This window comes from Metopolophium dirhodum, chromosome 7 (assembly GCF_019925205.1).
Source record: "Metopolophium dirhodum isolate CAU chromosome 7, ASM1992520v1, whole genome shotgun sequence".
Classification (NCBI taxonomy): Eukaryota; Metazoa; Arthropoda; class Insecta; order Hemiptera; family Aphididae; genus Metopolophium; species Metopolophium dirhodum.
The window spans coordinates 36538135-36561471 of NC_083566.1; the positions used below are offsets into that span (position 1 = coordinate 36538135).

The 23337-nt window shown below is 30.0% G+C and overlaps 4 protein-coding genes across 4 annotated transcripts; 2 read left to right on the forward strand and 2 right to left on the reverse strand.

The window, feature by feature from the left end:
- Positions 1-139: 139 nt before the first annotated feature.
- Positions 140-20933, reverse strand: LOC132949313 (adenylosuccinate lyase-like). The gene is made up of 9 exons (XM_061020136.1): positions 20603-20933; positions 5059-5262; positions 3826-3950; positions 3552-3709; positions 3119-3270; positions 2795-3012; positions 2541-2721; positions 434-610; positions 140-368 (listed from the first exon to the last, which is right to left on the reverse strand). Exons 1-9 carry the CDS (start codon positions 20741-20743, stop codon positions 279-281), a joined length of 1446 nt encoding a protein of 481 aa, XP_060876119.1. The 5' UTR covers positions 20744-20933; the 3' UTR covers positions 140-278.
- Positions 8008-10204, forward strand: LOC132949550 (protein snakeskin). Its single transcript, XM_061020495.1, has 3 exons — positions 8008-8280; positions 8772-8978; positions 9411-10204. Exons 1-3 carry the CDS (start codon positions 8230-8232, stop codon positions 9633-9635), a joined length of 483 nt encoding a protein of 160 aa, XP_060876478.1. The 5' UTR covers positions 8008-8229; the 3' UTR covers positions 9636-10204.
- Positions 14007-17668, forward strand: LOC132949607 (uncharacterized). The gene is made up of 3 exons (XM_061020587.1): positions 14007-14339; positions 15125-15292; positions 16103-17668. The coding sequence occupies exons 1-3, from the start codon at positions 14268-14270 to the stop codon at positions 16304-16306; spliced, it is 444 nt and encodes a 147-aa protein (XP_060876570.1). The 5' UTR covers positions 14007-14267; the 3' UTR covers positions 16307-17668.
- Positions 17893-20063, reverse strand: LOC132949606 (uncharacterized). Its single transcript, XM_061020586.1, has 2 exons — positions 19244-20063; positions 17893-19166 (listed from the first exon to the last, which is right to left on the reverse strand). Exon 2 carries the CDS (start codon positions 18915-18917, stop codon positions 18312-18314), a length of 606 nt encoding a protein of 201 aa, XP_060876569.1. The 5' UTR covers positions 18918-19166; positions 19244-20063; the 3' UTR covers positions 17893-18311.
- Positions 20934-23337: the final 2404 nt, after the last annotated feature.

The following is a 23337-nucleotide window of genomic DNA, read 5'->3' on the forward strand; positions in this document are numbered from 1 at the left end:
TATTATATTTATATATTTGGTTGAATTTCATATTGATTTTGCTCAATAATACTTTATACAAGTTTCCTATAACTTTTAAATGTACCGTGGTATTTTAACATAATTTCTTTAAGTTGATGACATTTTAAAAGAGAAAAAATGAAAATAATATAATTCTTTAATAATTTTATTATTAAAACATAAGGCTACAATTTGTTAATTCACTAATTTAAAGAGTTTAAGCATTTGAAAGTCTAATTTTTGGTGAATTTTAGTAGGTATTTAAAAAGTATTGTGATTTAGATATCCAGTTTTGTGGCTGTAGTTTTGATTTTGGAAATGTATTTATTGACCACAGGCTGTACTTCTTCTTTTAAAAAATATTTTACCTTTAAACAATCAACCATGTTATTAAAGTTTAAATAAACATAAAATTCATTGATTGGATATTTACCTGATCAGGTGCACACCCAACGAAAGTAGATGGATCTAAAAGATGAGGTAACTGATCCAAAATTGGTGCAAAATATGGATCTTTCGCAATTCTGTCCAAAAGATCATTGTCTTTACCTTCTAGACGAACTGTACTAGCTGCCTCTAGTGATAAAACTCTTATTTTTTCATGGCACACCTAAAAATTGTTTTTATTTAATTATACAATTTGATACAATAGAACAATTTTATTTAGATTGTAATATCAACATTTTTGAAAATATTTTTGTTCTATTATTAAAAAAACAAAGGTTTTTAGAGTTATTGAGATTAACTATAGTCTGTTCACTAAGAGACTATAGACCACACACACAAATAATGAAAATGTGTAAGACTCCGCAAACAATGTCCTCTCCACGACTTAATTATTACACATAGTGAGTTAAAATAAACGGCAGACCCCGTCACATGGATTGTAATCATTACAATAAAATGTAATAATGTATAAATTGACACCAATTTAGAGCAACAGGTGGTAAAGTAGGCAGGCTGATATATGATTTTGTGGTGAGCAATGATGAGTTTTCATTTGCCGCACAGTGTATTCTTTAATAATTTTGAGTTCTTGGAGAGATATTATCAAAACATGTGGCAATATAAATATTATATAATATAATATACCTGTTTTAAAAGTTTATTTGAATACAGTAGTGGATTTATAAGAGTACAGCTATTTAGTCTTATAAATATATAATATAGATTACATATTTCCAGGGGAGTACTGGGCCGACGGGATACCGGAATTTCTTGGTGGGCCGCTGCTCAAAAATAATTTGTAATTTGTATTTAATATATATATTATGTATATTATAATATATAAATATTTTTTTCGTATCATAACGCATGAGTGTGAAAAATTGTTTATATTAGGTGTTTAAGATTTTAGATTTCGGTTCGGCTGATAATCCATTTTTTTACTAATATTTCTATTTTTATTGCGTATTATGTTCACTCCTATGAATTCAGTTATAAAAACAACACAGGCCGATAACTTACTGTCGGAGTTTTTATTTGAAAATATTAAATAGCATCTGATTATTCAGTTCTATAATGAAACACAAAATATAATAAATATACCTATCTTAATTTAATTTTATATTCATTTATATTGGCTTTCAATTTTTCAAGGCATTTTATTAAGCTTTGTTATATTAGTGCATTAAATCATATTTTTTAAGGCATTTAAAATAGTCTTGTTTTTTAGTGCATTTAAATCCTCGCTCAATTAATAACTTAATCTGACATTTATTATACCAATCGATTAATATATCCACATCTAGTCCGAGAGTATATATTACCTAATAATAATATTTTGTAGATAAACCATAATCAAATATAATATTATTGATGTGTAAATAGGCTGATAGCAGTGTTTCTCAACCTTTTTAATGTCGCAACCCCCCCAAAATAGGGAAAAATAAAATCAGTCACCTCACAACTCTCCTACCTTATAATAAAAAACTTTTGAATAAAAACCAATCTCAAATATCACATTACTTTATACTTTTTACTTTATCATTCATAGTTTATAGTGTATTTCGTCCCCATTCATGCAAAGTTCCCGAAGTCCAAAAACATGAGTTTTGATAATCAGATTTGGCAATTTTTTCAAACTTTAAATATATGCCAAATGTTTTGTTTTTGCTTGTTTTAATTGATTTTCTTTTAAGCAAAGTAGTTATTTATGAATGGTTGTAAATAATATGACATTATGAAAGAATTACTTATTATAGTTAAAAATTAAAATACAAATTATTAAGTTGGACTTAGTGTGTTTTGTGTGTATGTTATTGGTGACCAGGCATAGTTTTGTCTATTCATATAATTTTTGTGAATTCAACAAATAATATCATACCAATTTTACAACATTGTATTTATCGGCAATAGTATTCAATTTTTAAAATTAAAATGATACCTATATATGGTATAACTATTATTTAAAAATGTAGTAAAATAAATGAAATTATCAATTCTGTGAATTCCATACTAAGCCATGGCTGGTAAATGATTGGGTCACATTTTGCACCAAACCCAAAAATATTTACGTTTATGTAGTGTCTGATATTTACTTGTCTATCTCCTCCAACTTTGACCATCGCGATGATGATGTTTTCTGTTGCCATAAAGGGTAAAACCTTCTCAATATTTCTTGATATCACTTTGGGAAATACAGATAACCCTTCAAGGATATTTTGCAATGTCAGCATTATACTGTCTGCAGCCAAAAATGTTTCTGATAAACACAATCGCCTAAAATTCCAAAAATATAGTTTAAAAGTTTTTTTCAAAAATAATTGTGGTACAATCACTATTTAACACAGACCTATTTGCGCTGTCGTCCAATGTTCGCTCTAACCACTGTACAGAGGCAGTAGACAAAGGATTGTTAACTAGATTCATAAGATACCGAGCAATAGAGCAAACTCTTTCACTTCTCATTGGATTTTGTTTATAAGCCATTGCACTTGAGCCTATTTGAGTGGGTTCAAAAGGTTCTCCAATTTCATTCATACCGGCCAATAGCCTCAAGTCTGTACACATCTGTACAATACATAATACATTTATATTATTATATATTTTATCAGAATAAAATACCTATAACTTGTATGATACTATAAGATCACCTTATAATATTATTTTAATATACCTTATGGACAGCAGCTCCAAGAATGCTCAAGGATGAAACAACTTCTGCATCAACAATTCGAGGATATGTCTGACCTGTGACAGAGTATGAAGCTGGGAATCCGGCGAGCCTTGTGACCCTGTTATCCAACTCTCTAACTTTTTCGTAGTCACCTGTAAAACATTGAAACATAATATTATATATATATATCCAATACAATTGATAAGTAGTTATATTATACAGTGCAAGATAAATCAGGGAAGATTTTTGGTTTAAATTGTTTACTATAACTGTATCATTTGTTCATAAAAAATGATGTGTACAAACTAATATAAATTTTAGTAAATTATCATTCAAATTTGTATACGGATAATTCCCATCTCCCAGCATTAACAATTAGTGTAATGTGTATGCATGTATAAATAGAAGGCAGGAGAGGAGAGTGATAAATTACCGTTGAAAAGTTGCAAGAATGACGCTTGGGTGCCTGTGGTTCCTTTGATACCGCGAAACTTGAGGTCAGCACGAATACGGCTTATGTTTTTTTCGCACAAAATCAAATCCTGTAACCAGAGACACGCGCGTTTGCCGACCGTGGTGAGTTGAGCTGGTCTGAAAATAGAAGAGTACAATTATTATGAATTATTTTACTTTATAATTAAGCTTTAAACACACAAGATTGTCTATATATTATAAATATTTATAATTTATATAAGTAATATAATTACTGAAAGTGAGTAAAACCCAATGTGGCCAAATGCTTGTGTTCATCCGCAAATTCGCCCAATGTTTTCACGCAACCGGCCAGTTTCGGTAACAGTATGTCGAGAGCGTCCCTTAAAACTATCAGGTCCTATGAAAAAAAAAAATATTTCCAGGTTCTACAAATTAAAATTTTCAATAACACAGTTGTAACTGCTAGATGACTAACACATAGAATTAATTAAGTGAGTGTAAAATTAATTTAAATTTGACTTAATATTCGTATAATAAATTATAGTAAATAATATGGACATCAAAATCAGGATTTTACAAATCTCAGTAGGTGCATTTGCCTGAGACGCCCTAAGTCTGAAGTTACTATATTAGCATAATAGGTATAGCGATAGCCCTAAACTCCTAGCTTGTGTTGTAGTAGTAGCTGGGTCATGCTGGCCGCTGGGAATCATTCGCATACGGCATACATACATCGGAATTATTCAGATTTTCTGACAAGTATTTTTTGTTTACCTACAGAATTATTATATTAAACTGTTATAGTTTATAACTTATAAGCTATAGGTATACATAAAATAAAACTGATGTTTAATTCGATTTTTAAGTACCGCAGTACTAAAAAATAAATTCTGTTTTGGAATAAGACATTAAAATACATTTATCGCTCCGCTCAGAATCTAAAAATATTAAGTAATTTAAAAACAGTAACTCTAGGACTTAAATTTCGTTCGGGCCTAAATATTTTTGTAAGTAAGCTATACAGTTTATACTTTATAGACACAAACTAAAATCTCTAAGACCAGTTGTTGTATTGCCTTACAATAATTCAAATATGAACACCAAAAATATGTGTGTTGATGTGCGTGTACATTAATAGACGAACCGATTTCAGGACGATATACCTACACAGTACACAGTACCACGGGACTTCATAAATCCATATTATAAATTTTAATTTAATATTATCATTATGCCGCGTATAATAAATCACGAATTCCATCGCACTTATTTAGTATAATTTATAATCAGTCGGCGCAGAATTGTATACTAATACTGGTTCACTCGCACAATGTTTTACTTGCGATCGTACTATAGTATATACCTATATATAGCTATATTTTCGAATAATCGAATTCAACCACATAGACTATAAGCAGGGTATACACAATAATATAATATGACCAATATACGACTCGACGCCAACTTGAGCAATAGATAGTGCGGTCACCCGCGTTTGGACTTACGGCGTTGTCTCCAATGTCGCAGGAAGTGGCGCCCAGGTGAATGATAGGGCCGGCTGTCGGACAACACGCGGCATACGTGTGCACATGAGCCATGATGTCGTGTCGGGTGAGCTTCTCTTCTTCGGCAGCCGCCGCAAAGTCCACATTGTCCACATTGTCACGCAGCTCCTTTAGTTGTTGGTCGGTTATGTCCAGTCCCAATTCCTAAAATCGTAAAAGTCGTTTGTTATAATTGACGACATTTCGTGTATAAACCTACATCTGTATACAGAAGCGTATAATTAGATATAGAGGTATATTAAAATATATACCTAATATATACATTATGTGTGGTACGTAATAGTTATGTACTGACAAAAATACATATAAGTCTTTGTATAGCCGTGTAGGTACAAAGACACAAAAGCTGCACTACATAGACTCCTCTTTGAGCGATTCAAAGTACCTACCTATTGACATTGCCCCTCCAACAAAAAAAACTGTATAAATACATTATGCATCGATAATGTAATAACATTTTGAGTTTTGATAAAGATAATAATATATAATGTTTATAATTCGCCAAACTACAACAATAACCTAAAACGTATTAATATAATGTTTCAATTTATTTGTCGTAAGTCATATAGTTACATATTATATTATGTTTAGAATATAAGACTCTGTCCCTATAAGGAGCTTAACGTAGCACTTTTACAACGCGTTATTCCGTTCATCAAGTTATTATTTTAATCTTAGTGCAATGTTGCCAAATTGTTATTCTTTTACAATTTTATATAGCTAATAAAATAAAATAAATCCGTAGAACGCTCAACAGTCCAGTAAGCTGCCAACAAATGTACAATAGCCAATTTCATATAGTGCTCAACCACCAACACCTATAGTTACCATTGTTACCAATAGAGAAGTTATTATTAATGGAAATATAAATTGGAAAAATGGCGACAATATTTTAAAGTAGGTACCTACCTATTTAATTTCTATTTATTTCATTGTCTTCACTAATTCAATGAAAATGTTTATTTTTACATCTTATATCTACATAATATTTAACAATTTTTTTTATAAATTTTCGCTGTTTAATTGTTATTATATGAGACTGATTATTGAGTAAAAATGTTTACATTTTTAAAACACTGTGTTGTTTTGAATATTGTATAGGCACCTACCTAATTATTTATTTGACAACGTTGGGAGCCAATTTAGTACACAATTATATTTTATTAATGGATTCCTTCGTTATTCGACAGTCGACTAAAATCCGCAATCATGTTCCCAAAATGGTAAATAATGTACGCAATCAGGTTCTACCTGATATAATTTTAAATAACTAAATAGTGATGCTGTTTGCTGTGACTTATTTTCCACGACATACAACGACTACAACACAAAATGTGGAAAAAAGCAAAATTACGCACTGTTAACAGAAAAAAAATGTACAGATCTTAATATAATAATAAGGCAACATTAAAAGGAAAAACATAAAATAGTTATTATACTATTATAGTTATAGTTTCTATAGTTATTATCCTATATAGACATAGTTTTTATGTCCACACAAAATGTCCAAATTTGTTTTTACGTATACGTAGGTATACAAACGATTAATTGCAAGGAGCGATGCAAGATCGTATATACATATATACCATACATCTGAGAGTCTGAGAAATCCGTATGAGTACAACCGAAGTATGATGCTAGAAGTATGAAGTTTGATGCGCACGCGTATATGTAACCAAATACATTTGTATTGCACGCACTGGGTCATCCGCACGCGTTATAAACGCCACAAACTATTTTATGCCACCCGAGACCTGAATATCATGTTATATCATATTCATTCGACGGGTCATATATTTAGGCATACAATACGTATAAAAGTACATGCAATATTAATGTAATGTATATAATTAGGGCTGTATATCAGGGGACTGCTAGGAAGGTCGCAATTCCCCCTATTGCTTTGAAAAAAATCCTTATGGCTTATAGAAAAGCATGTAGGTATAACATAATATTTGTATATTATGCATCGAACACGCATACAGTGTTCTCTATACTCATCTTGATCCTTATGACAGGGCTATTGATAATGTTGAAATGTTTACTAACATATTAAGTGATTAACATCGTAAAGTGTAAACCATATATAATATAGACAATATAATATAGTATTGTTAAAAGCTATAAAAGTTTCTTTCTGATTGGACATTTTCACATCAAAGAATCCAATATTGTCTGGTTTTTTTTTTATCATTGATCACCCATCCATTAAAAAATAACGTTCAGTGTCACTCTGTATCAATATTTAATATTATAATAATATTATGTATCATATATAATATAGACGACTGTCACCAAAAAGCCAGACAAAGTCTATTATTGTTGTAAAACTTTTGTGGGTGCGGCACAGACTAAATTCCAGTAACTCAGTATATTTCATGTAATATATGCATCATACATATTATATTATTATAGGTACGCATTACGCACTCATTTTTATAAACTAAATGCGATTTAAAAACGCAAACATTGTGATGTTATTGCTCACTGCGTGTGTTCAGTGTTAGCACGCTACACAGGCGTAAAAATCTATACACGTATATGATATTATATACGAATATACCTACCTATATATTATACAATACGTATTTAGGTAGGTACGTAAATATTTTCGTATTTTTTCTTGGGCACAAAATATCTAATCTGGTATTTAATAGTTATTACACACACATACACATAATAACCAAGTGCTAATACCGACAATACCTGCATCAGAGAAAATTTTGAGTGCCCACAATACATATATATACGTATAATATAATATATTATTATTATGTTATAACTGTATGTGTGCCCAGCCCATATCCTATATATGTGATGTGCACGTAGTATAGTGCGTTCACACGAAACCACCGACGATAGGTATGGGTAGGTCGTCAAACACACCGTCATAAAGATAACGCGCGAACGTGGAGAGGCGTAAAGCTCTAATCCACCGCGTTCAACGCATCGCACAATCGACTGCAGTGGCAGCGAACTGCCATCAGTGGCAATATACCTAGATACTTTGTGTATGCGTGCGCGATTTGTCACACTACGAATACAGACCGGACGACGATTACATTATTTTAGAATATATAGACATATTATAGTCGCTGGAGCGAATTCGTGATGGTCAACATAGCAAGCGTGGGCACGGTGGTCATCAAAGTCGTGAAATTGGTAAGTATACCAGTTACTACTGCAGGAATACACGAATATTCGGTAATATTATATGTCTTTATCGTTCGTATATAAAATATGCAGTGGCGTTGCAAACTTGAAATTCTTCGGAGAAAAGTTAATAATATTCCACCATTTCGCCATTCAAAACCTCGATTAAGACATTTACTATCCGATTTTTAACTATACCTGTCGTAGCAGTAAGTAGTAAATACTTAATTATTACCCATTCACCATCACTCCCCCCTCCCCCCACCAATAAAAATAGAGCGGCGGCTGCGCCTCTCGATCACCCCCTTCGTCCAATACATTTTTTAAGTGGTCGGGGGCTCATTATGTCGACATATGTTTCAATTGAACATGACATTTCATTATGAGCCATATTATGATCTATAGGTACGCCACTGCCATACGAATTACACGCAGACTGCAAGTTATACTATATTTAGGAACTATCATGGCCCACGTTAATTAAATATATATATATATAGGTGTTGAACATAATCATTTTGGTGCTGTACCGGACCGGGTATCGCGGTGGATTTTTGGGAGTCGGCGGAACGTGGAACCTTAACGAAGAGAAAAACCCGGATGCGGAAATAGTAGCTTCCGGCGTGTTCGTCGGTTTCTTCATCTACACCGTCGTGATTCTAATATCGTACGGGTTCGGATCTAACCACCAGAAGAAAACGCTAGTGGTGAGTGCACATATATAACAATATATATAAAACGACAAATTGTTTGCACTTTATAGGTTATCCATGATGACTAATTTATTGATTTCCCCTTTCCCTTTTCCACAAAAATACAGACTTGAGATTTCACATCGCCTTCTACAAACAAATTTGTTATTTAAATTTTAAGTATCATACATTTTTATGAAATGCTATTACATATATCTATACCTTCGTTCTTCATATTGTATATAAGTAAAATAAAATATGATTAGAAAAAACCGGATAAATATAAAAAAGAGGGGCTATATAGACAGAGTATACAATATAATAATATTGAATTCCAGAAAGAACTAAGTCTATTTTTTAGTTTTTTTTTTTTCGATCAAAGGGATTCCACTCACTGTTTCCATTCGTTTTGTACTACATATATACTTTTTTTTACTCTTTTACTAGGATATAATAATGAATTTCGTCGGCATGTTCATGTTTATCGCCGTCGGCGGTATAGCGCTGCACTATTGGATTGGTTATCAGAACGAAAACAAATACATCAGCGTAACTTCCGAACGTGCCATAGGCATCACGGTGGGCGTGCTGTGCGTTCTTTCCGGTGCCATTTACCTGGTGGACACCGTACTGTCGTTTATACATTTCGCCAGAGAAATGGAGTTCGATTAAGAGGCGCGACCGTGGAAAATTTAAGTTAATTTAAATATATAGCTATACTTTATACATAAGTTTATACATAGGTTTTGCTCTTCGAGTGCACAATTAATAAACGCATATCATATTTATATTATGTATGTATACACTGAAAATCTGTCTGTATAAATATAATATATTGTATACAATCTGAAAGGATTTATGAACCGCGAAATGTGCACACGAGCGGATATTCTACATGCATGTGTGTGTGAATACAACACAGTGTTATAAAAACGTTCAAACATATAAATAATATAATATGCGCTTTGTGAAATAATATCAAATACCTAACTAATAATTAACTTTTTTTCTACTCATTATATACCTGCTACTACTTACTTATTTACACCTAACGACATTCCATCCATGTATAAGTCATAATAGTGTTTTGTAAATATAAATATTCTTATAATATGTAGTTATATATTTATATAATAATATGTTATATTTATAGTTAGTTATAGTTAGTTATAATTATATTTAAATACCATGTATAAGTACAAATACATTACCCCAACGATCGTTAGTATTTAAATACAGAATTAATTTGAATATTTTTTTAATACATAATATAATATCATATACATATATGGTCCTGTTATATTATACTTATTATCTGCAATTGATCACGCTCTAACCACAGAAACACCGATTTTGAAATACTATTACAATATAACAAATGCATAAAAAATATTAGGATCACTGTATGAAAACAGTAAACGTTTACAGAAATATCGTTAGTTAGTAAAAAAAAAAAAAAAGACCGTATATTTAATCTGTAGTGTTGCAATATTTGTTTTCAATTGACATTCGTTAGTTTTTCTTGCGTTTGTTTTCGAGGAGACAGCGATCATAGTACTTAAGTAGGTATAGATATTAAGATAATATAAAATGGTATGAATAGTATAAAATGGTAATTAATGAATAGTTTATACATTACCTACAAAATCAATAAAAGTAGAAAATATTATGTAGATCAAAATTTCAGTATAAAACAACTGGAAATCGTTTTTAAATGAACGCTTCACTGAGTAGGTATAGGTCCTATCAATAAACAATATAAATATATGCGCCAAGGACTATGGTCTATAGGTCCGGAAGGAGTACCGGAGGAAATTGCCCCCAACACCGCTATAACAAATATATTAAAAAACAATCCTGTAAAATAAACAAAATGTGTTAAAGTAAAAAATATTATATTTAAAAATTGAATACATTGAAAAGGTATTGTTTATTTATGAACGTACGTAAATGATGGTGATGATAATGTACGTATAAAAAAAAATAGGTAGCTATAGTTAATTTGGTAAAGAGTTATAAGAAAAAACAATATTATATTATAGGCACTATAATTATAATGTGTCTAACTTATTCAAGTGTCTCGGACCTGGTTAATAGACATCCAGCATGGTCTATAAAATACAACATTTTCAAAAGAAGTAAAAAAAGTAAGATCTCAAATTTTTTCCGCACGGATTTCCAGAAATAACTAATCATCGAAATTAAAGTAACAGCACAAAAACGTAAGTTACCCTTTTATTAGTGTAGGTAATAAATAAAACGATTGTAAAATAATAACGAGTTTAGTATAATATATATATTACACCTATATATACATGATGCATCTATATTTACCTACTATAACTTACAAGGTATGATATCATTCACTGACGAACGCAGACCCATTTTTGTTGTTTACATAATATTATATTGGTGTGCTGATAAAAAAAAATCGAATATGAGTAATACAAATACAGGATAGTATAATAAATGTATATATATTCACGCGCGTGAATATTAAAGTAGGCTTTTATGTTTTATCATTATTATTATTTTTGTTGTTATTATAATTACTGTAAAAGATGTTTTGAAGCACATGAAAGATTTATCGACTGATGATTGCTATATTATATACAGTACCTACCTAAATACACACATATGCGGTGTCACTATATATATATATACATATAAAATATAAGACGTAATCATACTACATAGTAGTTACATAGATTGAAATAAATCATATAATTATAATATTGAACTTATAAATATATCATATATTATTATATTTTATACACACCGTGCACGAGGTAAGTATAACATCTATGAAGTATTATTAATAAATTCATAAATTCGTGTCCAAATGTTACATTTTGATTCATTGGAGTTGCTTAATAAGTTACTGGAAGTTCAAAACAACAATATTATGATAATATTACATTATTTTTTATTTGATTGAATAGGTATAATTTATTTTATGAATATTTAAAAATATTAAGGTATTATGACAAACAATTAGATACCTAGGCACACGCTGTTGAGGGACTTAGGTAAGACTTAGGGACGAATTAGGTAAGTACATACATAGTAATTACTATGATACATAATATACAATATACACAATACACATCATATTTTAATAAACAAAAATATTATAATGCCTATAATGTTATTTATTTTTTACCGAGTTTTTTATATGTCACACACGATTCATGCAAAAAATTCAAACGATAACGATGACACAAGAAAAAAGATTATGACTATCATTGTATACAATATGCATATATGTATGTATGTACAATGTACTATGTATATATATATATATATTATATATTATACAGTCAAATGAATAATATTCCTTTACATAAACGAGCGATTAACAGACGGAACGTTGTAGTAGAAATATAAACCGACGAAATTCTCACGCAATAATCGAACTAGTGAAAAAAAAACATCAATAATAATTGAAAACAAGAAAAAACGGTAAATAATTGGCGAAAACGATTAGAAAATCAGAATATAGTATAAACCTACCAATTACATAGACACTATAGCAGCATGGAAGGGACTATTACAAATCCGATGAAAACCAACGAAAAGTTTTTATTGACGTTAAAAGTGAATTCAATAAAATATGTAGATATAGGTAACTGCCTATATACTCCAGAAAAAATATTTTATACTTTGTATTTAGTTGGGTACTATTACATAATCATATGTATTATGTACCAATTATAATATATTATATTATAACTACAAGCATACGATACGACCTAATACCTACTATTTGGAATTGATTTAATATTTTAATGTTCATGTTGGCAGGTATAATAAAACTTTATTCATAAATAATGATATACTGATATGTAGTGGCCCAGCCATATTTGCTGTATGTATATATATACATAAAGTACTATACTACTACAGTAGACATAAATTATTTACCCACATGGCCACATCCTGCTTAAACTTTAAAAATTACTGAACAATTTAAATGAACAATTAGATTTTATCTTTATGACGAGAGAAGTCAAAAAAAAATATTTTAATTTATATGATAATAATTAATATATTTATAATATAATTAATATTTTACATTTGTAGGTGGAATAAATTAAAAAATTAAATATATTCATCACGGTTATTGGCTATTTCAAGTGATGTGAAAGCAGTTAATACACCTATGTATACCTAAATACCATTAGATTGGAATAATATAGAATGCTGAATTTGTATACGATATTAAAAGTGTGAGGTGTTATACTAGTATACATTATTTATAATTGTTATTTGTCTAACACTAATCACCCCATCCATATAAAAGAGGGCGGAATTTCCTAAGTGCGCCGAGCACTGAAGTCGGTACTGAAAAATAGATAAAATATAATCAGTATTTCTATTATATTAATTTGTCAGGATAGGTGTATATAGTGTATACTATATAAAAAAAATTCAGTGCATTTAAAACTAATCGTTTTAAATTTTTTCGCAATCCCACTAAATCGACGATTTCGCGGCGCCGCCTATACGATTAATGATAATAATTATTAGCGGGTCGCGCGAAGGCGGCAGCGAGCGAAGTTGTACCTATATATAATGTTGTTTGGTAACAAAACAATAATATAACATTTTAATGGGTTTTTGCTGCTTTCTGGTTTTCTAGCAACCTCTGTCGCAGGAAAACATCTCGCGGCGGGAAATATGTTCACGACGCGTACACACAGACCTAGATATACAATATTATGTACTGTGAGCGAGTCCGATCGATTCGTCTCGGGGAAAACTCGACCGGATGACAGGTATAGGTATATGAAAAGCGTTTGGCGGGCGACGTTCACACCCAGACGGGCCCGAGACAGACCGAAACGGGAGCGGGGCACGACGTCGGGCTGCAGTTTATTTAATATATTATAATATTTTAATCGTTTTATTTATTTGCTTATTGAAATACACGTCCGAAGGCTTAGCCATAGTAACCAGTGGGGGTATACCTGTGTAAAAGTATATACGCTTCTAATAATATTGACCTGAGCCACCGATAAAATATATATATATATATTACATAAAATGTGTGTGGAATACGACGTAGAAAGACAAAACAGCACAAGCAAGAGTAAAACGCAAAGAAGAAAACGGGCACGTCCGGCGGTAGGGAGCGGTGTTTTTTTTTTTTATAAGTAAATTCGGATCAGCTCAGTAGTGGCGGTCGCGTTCCATTAGTTCCAATTAAGTCGTTTCGCGCCCCTGTGGAGGTGCAGTACGCAGCGTGTCTGTCGCGGCAACAAACAGGACCAGTCGGCAGTCTACAGCAGTCGGCACGCGAACATGGCCAACGAGAAATCACTCAAAGAGTCCCTGCTGGCCGCGTCGCCGTTCCTGATCAAAGTCGTGGAAATCGTGAGTATAATTTCAATGTATATTATAATATGCACATATATTATATAGCTGGCAGCCTGGCTGCGCCAGCCGTTATTAAATTATCCCCGTATAAATAATTTTACATAATATATTGGACAGTTTAAAGTTCAACGAAGAGATCTAAGTCATTATTGCTTCAAACCGATCATATTGTGTGACGTTAATGCAAAATAATGATGTACGTAGATAGATATACTCGTATAATGACGCAGTGTACTGAAAACATACAACACTTATGTAATTTTGATGTGGAGCAAAGGAATCAAAACGTCGACAACTATAGAAGATACTATAATATATGAGCATACTAGTATATCTCTAGTTGACTTAATCGAAAAAAAAATTTAAATAGGTCATGCGAAATCTATTTATAAAATAGATTTCGGAATATCGAAGGAAAATGGAAAATCCACTTTGAACAAGTCATTTTTCGATTTGTACGGTACAGGTATAGTTTCCGAGAAAAGCACAACATAACCGACAAAACAAATTGGGAACAAGCGATTGCATGCGGTCTTTTAAAATCCAGACGGGCTTCGACTGCTTCGAGTCAGTGAATCATAGATGTATATTATGAAAATACGTATCCCCCTGGGAACCATCTCAATATTTCGTAATATAGAACTCGAAAAAATCATTTGCTGTGAAAGCAATAACGGCGCTCCGATCGAAATTTATATTTGTCAACAACCATGGGCGCCTTTAGGCTATATAATATAATATGATTGGTGGTAGCATAATTCACGATTTCGTTCGTGTTTCAGATACTGGGCTTGACCAGCATCTGTCTGATCATCAGTCCATACTCGTCGAGGCTGCACACCAGCACTGGTAGAGCGGGTTTCGTGTACTCGGCCCTATCCGGCGCCGTCCTGGTCGACCTTCTCATAGTGGTCAGCCATTTCTTACAACAAAAGATACCGAAAAAGCCGGTAAGTCTACCGTTACCATCATTCATTATATCGGTGATCGTGTACGGATAGTATGCACTATGCATATACGGGTGCGCAACAAACAGATATTTGGTATATTTTATTCACATACGCACAGTGTATAAAATACAATATAGGTATTATATACCTAGAAATATATAGTGGATGGTGGATCCGTTTATATTTTTTTGGTAAAAGGACGTTTTCCAACAAAAATCAAGTAGGTATAGATATAAGAAATCTAAAATGCTTATAATATATATATAGGTATAGGTACACAAAAATTTAACTGATTTTTAAATAATATAGGTACAAGAAATAAGACCCATAGGTATTAAATATAATTTAAAACAATTTAAATAAATTATAAAAATAAAACAGTTTCATTTTAATTTAAAATATTATTTCATCATTAACGATTATATGTAATAGGTACACCGTTCGCGTATGCGCATTTTTACATTTTATACGTAGAAAAAATATGTAAAAAGACGAGAACGCGCCGATTAAATTTATTGAATTATAGATGAATCGTAATTACAACCAGACCCAAACCACACCTTTAAAATCCATATGCGCAACTACTAAGAGAAATTTACTATTTTGAAAATTTCAAAAAAATGTTATATTAAATGTGTAGCGCCCAAGTCGATAAATTATATAGAGAAAAATGTATACCTATTAGAATACAACTTATTATATTTGTAAGGTCTTCCTGTTATACCCTGCAATAAATATTTTACACTTATCCGTTATCGTCATGTCGTCTGTCACAGAGTGTAAGTTGTGTTTTTTTTTTTGCATTTTTAGAGTCTAATTGTGTCGTGCTGGTACGGCGTGATGCTGGCCATAGCCGCCGGCATCATATTCTCCGATTGGAGAGCGCTCCAGTTCGCCCTCCAGGTGCGACCGTCCAAGAACCGGATGGACCTGATGATATCTTCGGCTGTCACAGCCACGCTGACGTCCGTCACGTTTTTTGCCGACTTTGTGTTGACGTTCAGGTACGGATGAAAACGCGCACAAAAATGTATAAGAGTGGTGCCTACCTTACCTCGTATACTCTGGCACAGGACATAAACTAGAATCGGTTCTGTGAAACATGTTTTATTTTCATGATCATTATTTTAATTTTTGTCGAACGCCACCAAAAATCCACAGTTATTTTTTATATCATATAGAGTTTTTTCACGTAAATTGCACTTTTTTTTATTAATAATAATACACGACGAACCTAATATTGTAACTTTAAGTCCAGCAACTCTGCGGTTCGCAGATGATAGGTAATACATATTATTATTATAATACTATCTATAATATACATTATGTTATATGCGATGAATAAGTCTAGGGTCCGGTAGTTAATGCACTGATAGGTACTGCCTAAAAACACATTTATGAAATTATATGACAACATTTTTTTTTAAATTTTAAACTAATCTGTAAACCAACCTCAATTATCAAATACATATAGTTATGTCTTAGGCATTTGGTAGGTACCTCATATATAAAGTTTTGATTCATTGTAACTGTACTTCATCATGTATTCATAGAGAATTTCGTCTAAATGCGATCAACTAGTATAGTTCTAACAATAATTAAAAGTACAACTTGCTTTGTGAAAAATTAAACTATGTATCCATCATAAGCTTTCAAAACTCAAATTGGTAACCTTAGAATTTTAATCTACTAAGTACAGAAAATGTCATCAATATTTTCCTAAAAACTACAAGATTAAATTGTAGGTGCCTATATTATATTAGTACTATCAAGCTATGATTCAATTTTTTACCAAGTAATCTAGATATTTTAATGACCATTAAACATAAACTAAAAAACATACAATTATTCCTGACCCTTGTGATAACCCTATTATTATATCTAACTTGCGTATATGTCTACATTATTTACACTTTAAGCTATATCATAAATGTTAACTATATTTGTAAGTGGTATATTTTATTTTATTAACTATTTATACAATCAATATCATTATATAGGTAATTTGGTATTTGTGTCTTCAATAAACATAAATTTAGTATTATACATATTATATAAATATATAATATAGATACCTACTTACACAGTTACACACTATGTCACGGTTATTTTTTGTTTCAATAAAATAATACCTGAGTAGGTTTGCATTTTTAATTCAAATTCCATAAACATATTTTTACTTAGAAACATAATATATTTTATTAATATTAAAATAAATTATCAATTTTATATCAAGTATTTTATAAACATTTTTATTACACATAACGTCATAAAGTATTTATAATAATCAAAGTAAAAAAAAAAAATTCATTTCACACAAATATTAATTGGTCAAATGACACACTTAATACTTATATTATATTATACCTAAATAAATAAAATATAATTAAAAAATATATATATATATTTATATATATAATTATAATTCCTTAATTGTAACTTTGATAAATATAATTAAAAATTAATTTAATAATTTAAAAAGCCTGATTTTTGAATATATTAATCATTTTAATTATTTAAATAAAGATAAAAATGAACATGTTATGTAAAACCTAGAGGAACATTTAAGTTTAAAGATAGTTCCCTTAGTTAATAAGTAGAACCATTTGTTGGAATGTTCTATAGATTAATGGTTTTTACAAATATTTTATATGTTAATAATTTCTGTATAATGTATTCAATGATTGTTAAAAATTATATTATTTTATATTTTTGCACTGTATTTCAATTTTCTAAAATTAATCTATGGTATATAAAATAAAATTATTTTTCAAAATGTCATTAATATGTGTCTCAAGATATCACAGACAAATAATATTTTATTGTCTAAATACTAATGGAATATTTATGTTACACATCTAAGCTTATAAAATCATTATTTTTTTTAATCATATCTTAGAATGAAGGGTTATATGTATTATGGTATTGACATTATTTTAAACTAATTTCAGAAAAGGATAACGATTTGTCAACAAGAATGTGGGATATTATTTATGTAATTTAAGTACCTAGATATCTATCACATTCTTGCTGGTTGACACTGATAATCTTTCCAAATATTATCCATGTTAAAAGGTTGGTTAATACAACCTGAGTACTGTTCTAATGCGTTGGTGTTTTGACCGGTGACAGGAGATGGTTTTTCATTATCCATAGTAAAATATGATGTGTTCGTGTTCTCGGCTATGGGATGTAATTTTTGTCCTAAAGATGCGGATAAGGGATATGACGATTTAAAGTACCTTGAACTGTTAATCTTGCTCATCGGGTTTGGTATTACTTGAGATTGTTTTTGGAATTTTGAATTTAACATATAGTTTGTACTCTGTTTAGTAGTGGATAAATAATTTAAATTTGACGAAAATGGTTTTTTAAATGTGTGCATTTTTGTTGGTAAAGTACATCCAAAATCTTTTGAACTGTTGTCATTAGTCCAAACAGTGTGCAATGGTAATCTAGGTAAGCTATTTTCTAATTCATTCATATTACAATTTTCTACAACAGAATTTGATGTATAAGGCTTTTTTACTTCTTGCTGTTTCTGGGAAAATTTTAGACCAACAAACTTTTGGTTATTCACGGGGTTATTCACATTAAATCTAGATGGTTGAAGAGGAGTTTCCATATGCGTAACTGGTGCAAAATTGTTATATTTCTTGTCATTATTTTTATGTTGCGCCAAGTTAACATTTTCTTTGCTGGGACAATTGTTTATATGATTTGGTTTAAAAGGTTTAAACAACAGACTTTTGGATGAAGTCTGTTGGAATACATTAATACGTTGATTACTGTTGTTAGGAATAATGGGAACAAATCGCACTCGGTTACCATGTGGGTTTATTGAAATATTCTTCTTTAAATCTTCCCACCTTTCCTTCAATTGAAAATTTAAAAATAAGAATTGTTTTATTACCAAGTAGGTACATCTAGACAACAATAATATATGCTTACATAGTCTTTCACTAGTCACTACTGCTATACTACAGCTACCCCAGTAAAATGTTCATCTACACTTCTAAAAATATTAATTTTGTGTTAGTTAAATTCTAATTAAATTTTCAACAAGTACCTACTTACATAAACAACTACCTAGTTGAACAATACAATACTTTGTTTATACAGGCCAGATTAGCATAACTTAACCTAACAGTCAAAGTAGTGGTTAAAGGTAAATCAACATCAAATTAGGTATACCAACAGGAAATTAAGACAGTCAAAATCAATGTCTATTTTAAAGGTCGATCAGTGGGTAACGCTCTGTTGTACAGTGGGTGTCAACTGTCAAGTGGTGTTGTTGGTGTGTTAAATTGTGTACAAAAGTGGTCAACAACCAGGATCTTGTACGACTATACCATACAGCCATTATTTTTTAAAAGATTTTAATTTTTATCAGACACAGCCTGCAAAACGGAGTCCAAAAAGGTTGCCAACCACTGGTATACATAAAACAATTCTGAGCGTGGGCCGTTTTATATTATATTAATATTCCTATTAGTAATAATAGGTAGGTTGAAATGTTAAATTTTCGTAAAAAACCAATTGCATTTGCATACCTATTGTCCTAAAATTATCAGTGATAGTGGAATTTAAGCATTTTTTTTTTTTAAATTCTTGTATTACTATTGATAACTTATAACCTGTATTACATTTTAAAGCTTTTGAACCAATTTTTTATAAATATTTATAGATAAAAATAAAATAAACCGAGTACCTACTGTCTAAATTGTTGGTTATCAAAGTTACCAAACAATTTATTTTATCACAATTTTAATAAATCTAACCTCAAGGAAACCTCGATCAAATTTGATGATCAGAGCATTTTTACCTAGGTACTACAAAAAGTGTCTCCAGAATCCAGACACATTGCAAAATTAGTAGGTACATTCATTGCTACACTCAGAATCTAAAATAGAAAAAGGACAGAATATAGCTTAATTCTCTACATATGTAATATGCTATAATAAAAATTGCCAATATATTGTCTATTTTATAGTAATAACTAATTATATACCAACTTACGAGGTAAGATTTACATTTTAGTATAACAACACCTGAAAGACCTTCACAATAAAATATGTATCTGTACCTACAGTAAATCGTATAGGCACCATAAAGGTAAACAACATTTCCTAAGTGGCAATTGATGATAAATTTAATTATGTAATTTATATATGTATATAAAAAAAGAAGAATAGGTATCTACAAATAGCTATAAATACCGACCTATTTGTGATATTATATTTTACAATTTTTGAACAATTTGTTTGTAACCAGAATGTTCTGACACGGCAAATAAAATATAAAATTTACCTGTTCAGCTTGGGCTAGTAAAGTCCAAAGACTTCTCCATGTAGTAAATTTTTTCCTGTCGCTAAAATTGAATTTCATTTCAGTCGACGCATATCTTGTCGAAAGAGGAGACACATAAGTATCATATACAGAGTTAGACATGGTTCAAGAACGAATAATCTAAATTAAACTATAAGCTTAAATCGAAAAAAATAATATCACAATGAAGATTAATGATTATTAAAAAAATTAAGGTTGAAACAAGATTGAAATATGATATAACTATGTAGGTGGAAAACTAGAAAAGTAGAAAATGCGAATCGTCGAATTATATTAAAAACGTGCTTAAATAGTGATGATAAGAGTTATCTGTAATCAATAATTTAAATAGTATAATTATTTCTTATCATGATTTTTTTATTAGCCTCGCAAATTAAAATAATATTATGCTTGATTCGTGATTACACTTTAAATTTAAAAAGAATTTTAGATTCTGAGTGGAACGATGAATGTATTGATTTTACAATGATGTGTTTTTTTTTATTTTTTTTTTTATTTTTATGTCTGTCATCACCTTTTAGGACAGTAAAATTGCTTGGATTTTCTTCAATAGTAACTTTTCTGATAGAAAAGTGAATCTAGTTGGTACTTTGGGGGGTCAAAAGTAAAAATGTACCAGTAGTTTTCACAAGCGACGTGAAAAACAAAAGAAAAATTAAGGAAAAACGGGAATTTTTACGCAAAATCTGTTTTCGAGAAAATAGATTTTGGTTTTTGGTGTAACTCTAAAACAAATGACCGTAGGGACATGAAATTTTGACTGAATGTTTATAATTGCATTTCCTATACACCATAACATTTTCCAAATATTTAAATATTAAAATTTTTGAGTTGTTTACGGACATTGTCAATTTCCATTTTTTTTAGTTTTTTTTTCTATAAATGTCAATAAAATTTTATCTGTTGAGTAAAAAAGCTTGAAAATTTAATAGAAGGCTCCTAGGTTATTGTTTCAAAGACAGATGAAAAAGATTAAAAATCCTAAGTCACAGTTTTTATTTAAAAGCATTTAAAGTTCAAATTTTGAAAAAATACGGAAAAATCACGAAAATTAGCATATTATTTTGAGTTGAGAATTCATAAAAATTTTTCTTTTTAAATCTAAAATTTGAAAATGTTATATAAGATTACTCATAAGTTTGTCTACCTTTATCAAAAAAAAATGTCTACAAGAAAGTTAAATTCAATTTTTATGAGCGTCTGAAATTTCTATTTTTACAACATTTGATATTCAGTCGATTTCTCATGTAACAATTTTCTTATTTTATTGTAATCAAAAAAACGAATGACTGTAGATACTTGAAAATTTCACTGAATGTTTATATTAGCATTTTCTATACACCATACAATTTGGAAAATATTTTGACTCTTTTTGAACTGTTTACGGACATTGTTAGTTTTCAATTTTTTTAGTTTTTTTTTCTATAAATATCAATAAAATTTTATTTGTTAGGTAAAAAAGCGTGAAAATTTAATTTAAGGCTCCTGATATATCGTTCTAATAGCAGTTGAAGAATATTAAAAATACATAGGCACAATTTTTTTTTATAAGCATTTAAAGTTCAAATTTTGACAACATTTATCAAATTTATAATTTATTAATTATTTTGTAGTTAAAAATGTATAAAATGTTTAACTTTTATGGCTAAGGATTGAAAATTTAAAACAAGGCTCCACATAAATAGGTTATATGTAAATTACTTTATTCACAATAATATCATCAAATATACTTGGTAATATCATAGGCTGACTGACCGTTTTCGCTCAGAATCGTGTTTCTTATACAATGATATTATATCATTGAATTCAAATTTAACAGTGACCCACTTGTAACCTACTGTACAGCAGAGCGACATCCACTTACAAACCTTTTTAAGATATTATATAATATTATATTATATCATAGACATTAACTCCAAGTACCTATTACCTACATTTCTGTGTAGTGTGTACCTACTACAGTACAACCTACTAACTGATTTCTATATAGTACTATTGACTAGGTACTAGGTACTAAGTACTTGATAAGTATTGAGTAAGTTTCCACTTTTAAAGTTTCTATAATAAAGTAGAAATATTCTAAACGAAAACCACATACAATAATTGAACTTAAAAACTTCTGTATTATGAATTATGATTGAATTATTACAAAAGTAGTAAATTATAGTGATAACATAAATGTATGTAATATGTATTATTAAGAGGCAATTAACTATATATTTATAGTGATAACGTCAAGCAATGAAATTAAATGATAAATATTTAAATATTAATTCAATTTTTGTAATGTTGATAATTATCAATTATAAAAATCTAATCAAAATAAAAACTGAGTATAATATTTAAAAGGAAAATGGGACATCGCCTTTACTAGATACACAACTTCCAGAAGGTTGGTAGAGTTTCTGTCACCTATAAATCCCAAAACCTTTTCGAAGACTGACCAACATCTCAAAAAAATATATTATTTAGGTAGGTACTTCAAAAACCGAATAAATGACAATCAAGCAATTGTCGACATCTGAGTAGGTACTGAATAGATGCATAGAGCATTTTTTAAATCAATTTAAAGATAAATGAAATATATTTTTATATTAAATTGTAGATTGTGAATTGAACCATAAGTTGATGTGTAGATTGTGTATTAAACTGTTACGTTAAAGCAGTTTAATGTTAAATAATTTTAAGTTTTGGAT

Bases quoted from the DNA above. Each gene is read 5' to 3' on its own strand.
- LOC132949550 (XM_061020495.1), top strand. From the start codon at position 8,230: ATGGTCAACATAGCAAGCGTGGGCACGGTGGTCATCAAAGTCGTGAAA. The intron at 8,281-8,771 runs GTAAGTATACCA...ATATATATATAG, and splicing joins TCATCAAAGTCGTGAAATTG to GTGTTGAACATAATCATTTT. The intron at 8,979-9,410 runs GTGAGTGCACAT...CTCTTTTACTAG, and splicing joins ACCAGAAGAAAACGCTAGTG to GATATAATAATGAATTTCGT.
- LOC132949607 (XM_061020587.1), top strand. From the start codon at position 14,268: ATGGCCAACGAGAAATCACTCAAAGAGTCCCTGCTGGCCGCGTCGCCG. The intron at 14,340-15,124 runs GTGAGTATAATT...TTCGTGTTTCAG, and splicing joins TGATCAAAGTCGTGGAAATC to ATACTGGGCTTGACCAGCAT. The intron at 15,293-16,102 runs GTAAGTCTACCG...TTGCATTTTTAG, and splicing joins AAAAGATACCGAAAAAGCCG to AGTCTAATTGTGTCGTGCTG.
- LOC132949606 (XM_061020586.1), bottom strand. From the start codon at position 18,917: ATGGAAACTCCTCTTCAACCATCTAGATTTAATGTGAATAACCCCGTG.
- LOC132949313 (XM_061020136.1), bottom strand. From the start codon at position 20,743: ATGTCTAACTCTGTATATGATACTTATGTGTCTCCTCTTTCGACAAGA. The intron at 3,013-3,118 runs GTATATTAAAAT...TGTATTGTACAG, and splicing joins TTGGAGCTGCTGTCCATAAG to ATGTGTACAGACTTGAGGCT. The intron at 611-2,540 runs GTAAATATCAGA...AACAATTTTTAG, and splicing joins AAGTTGGAGGAGATAGACAA to GTGTGCCATGAAAAAATAAG.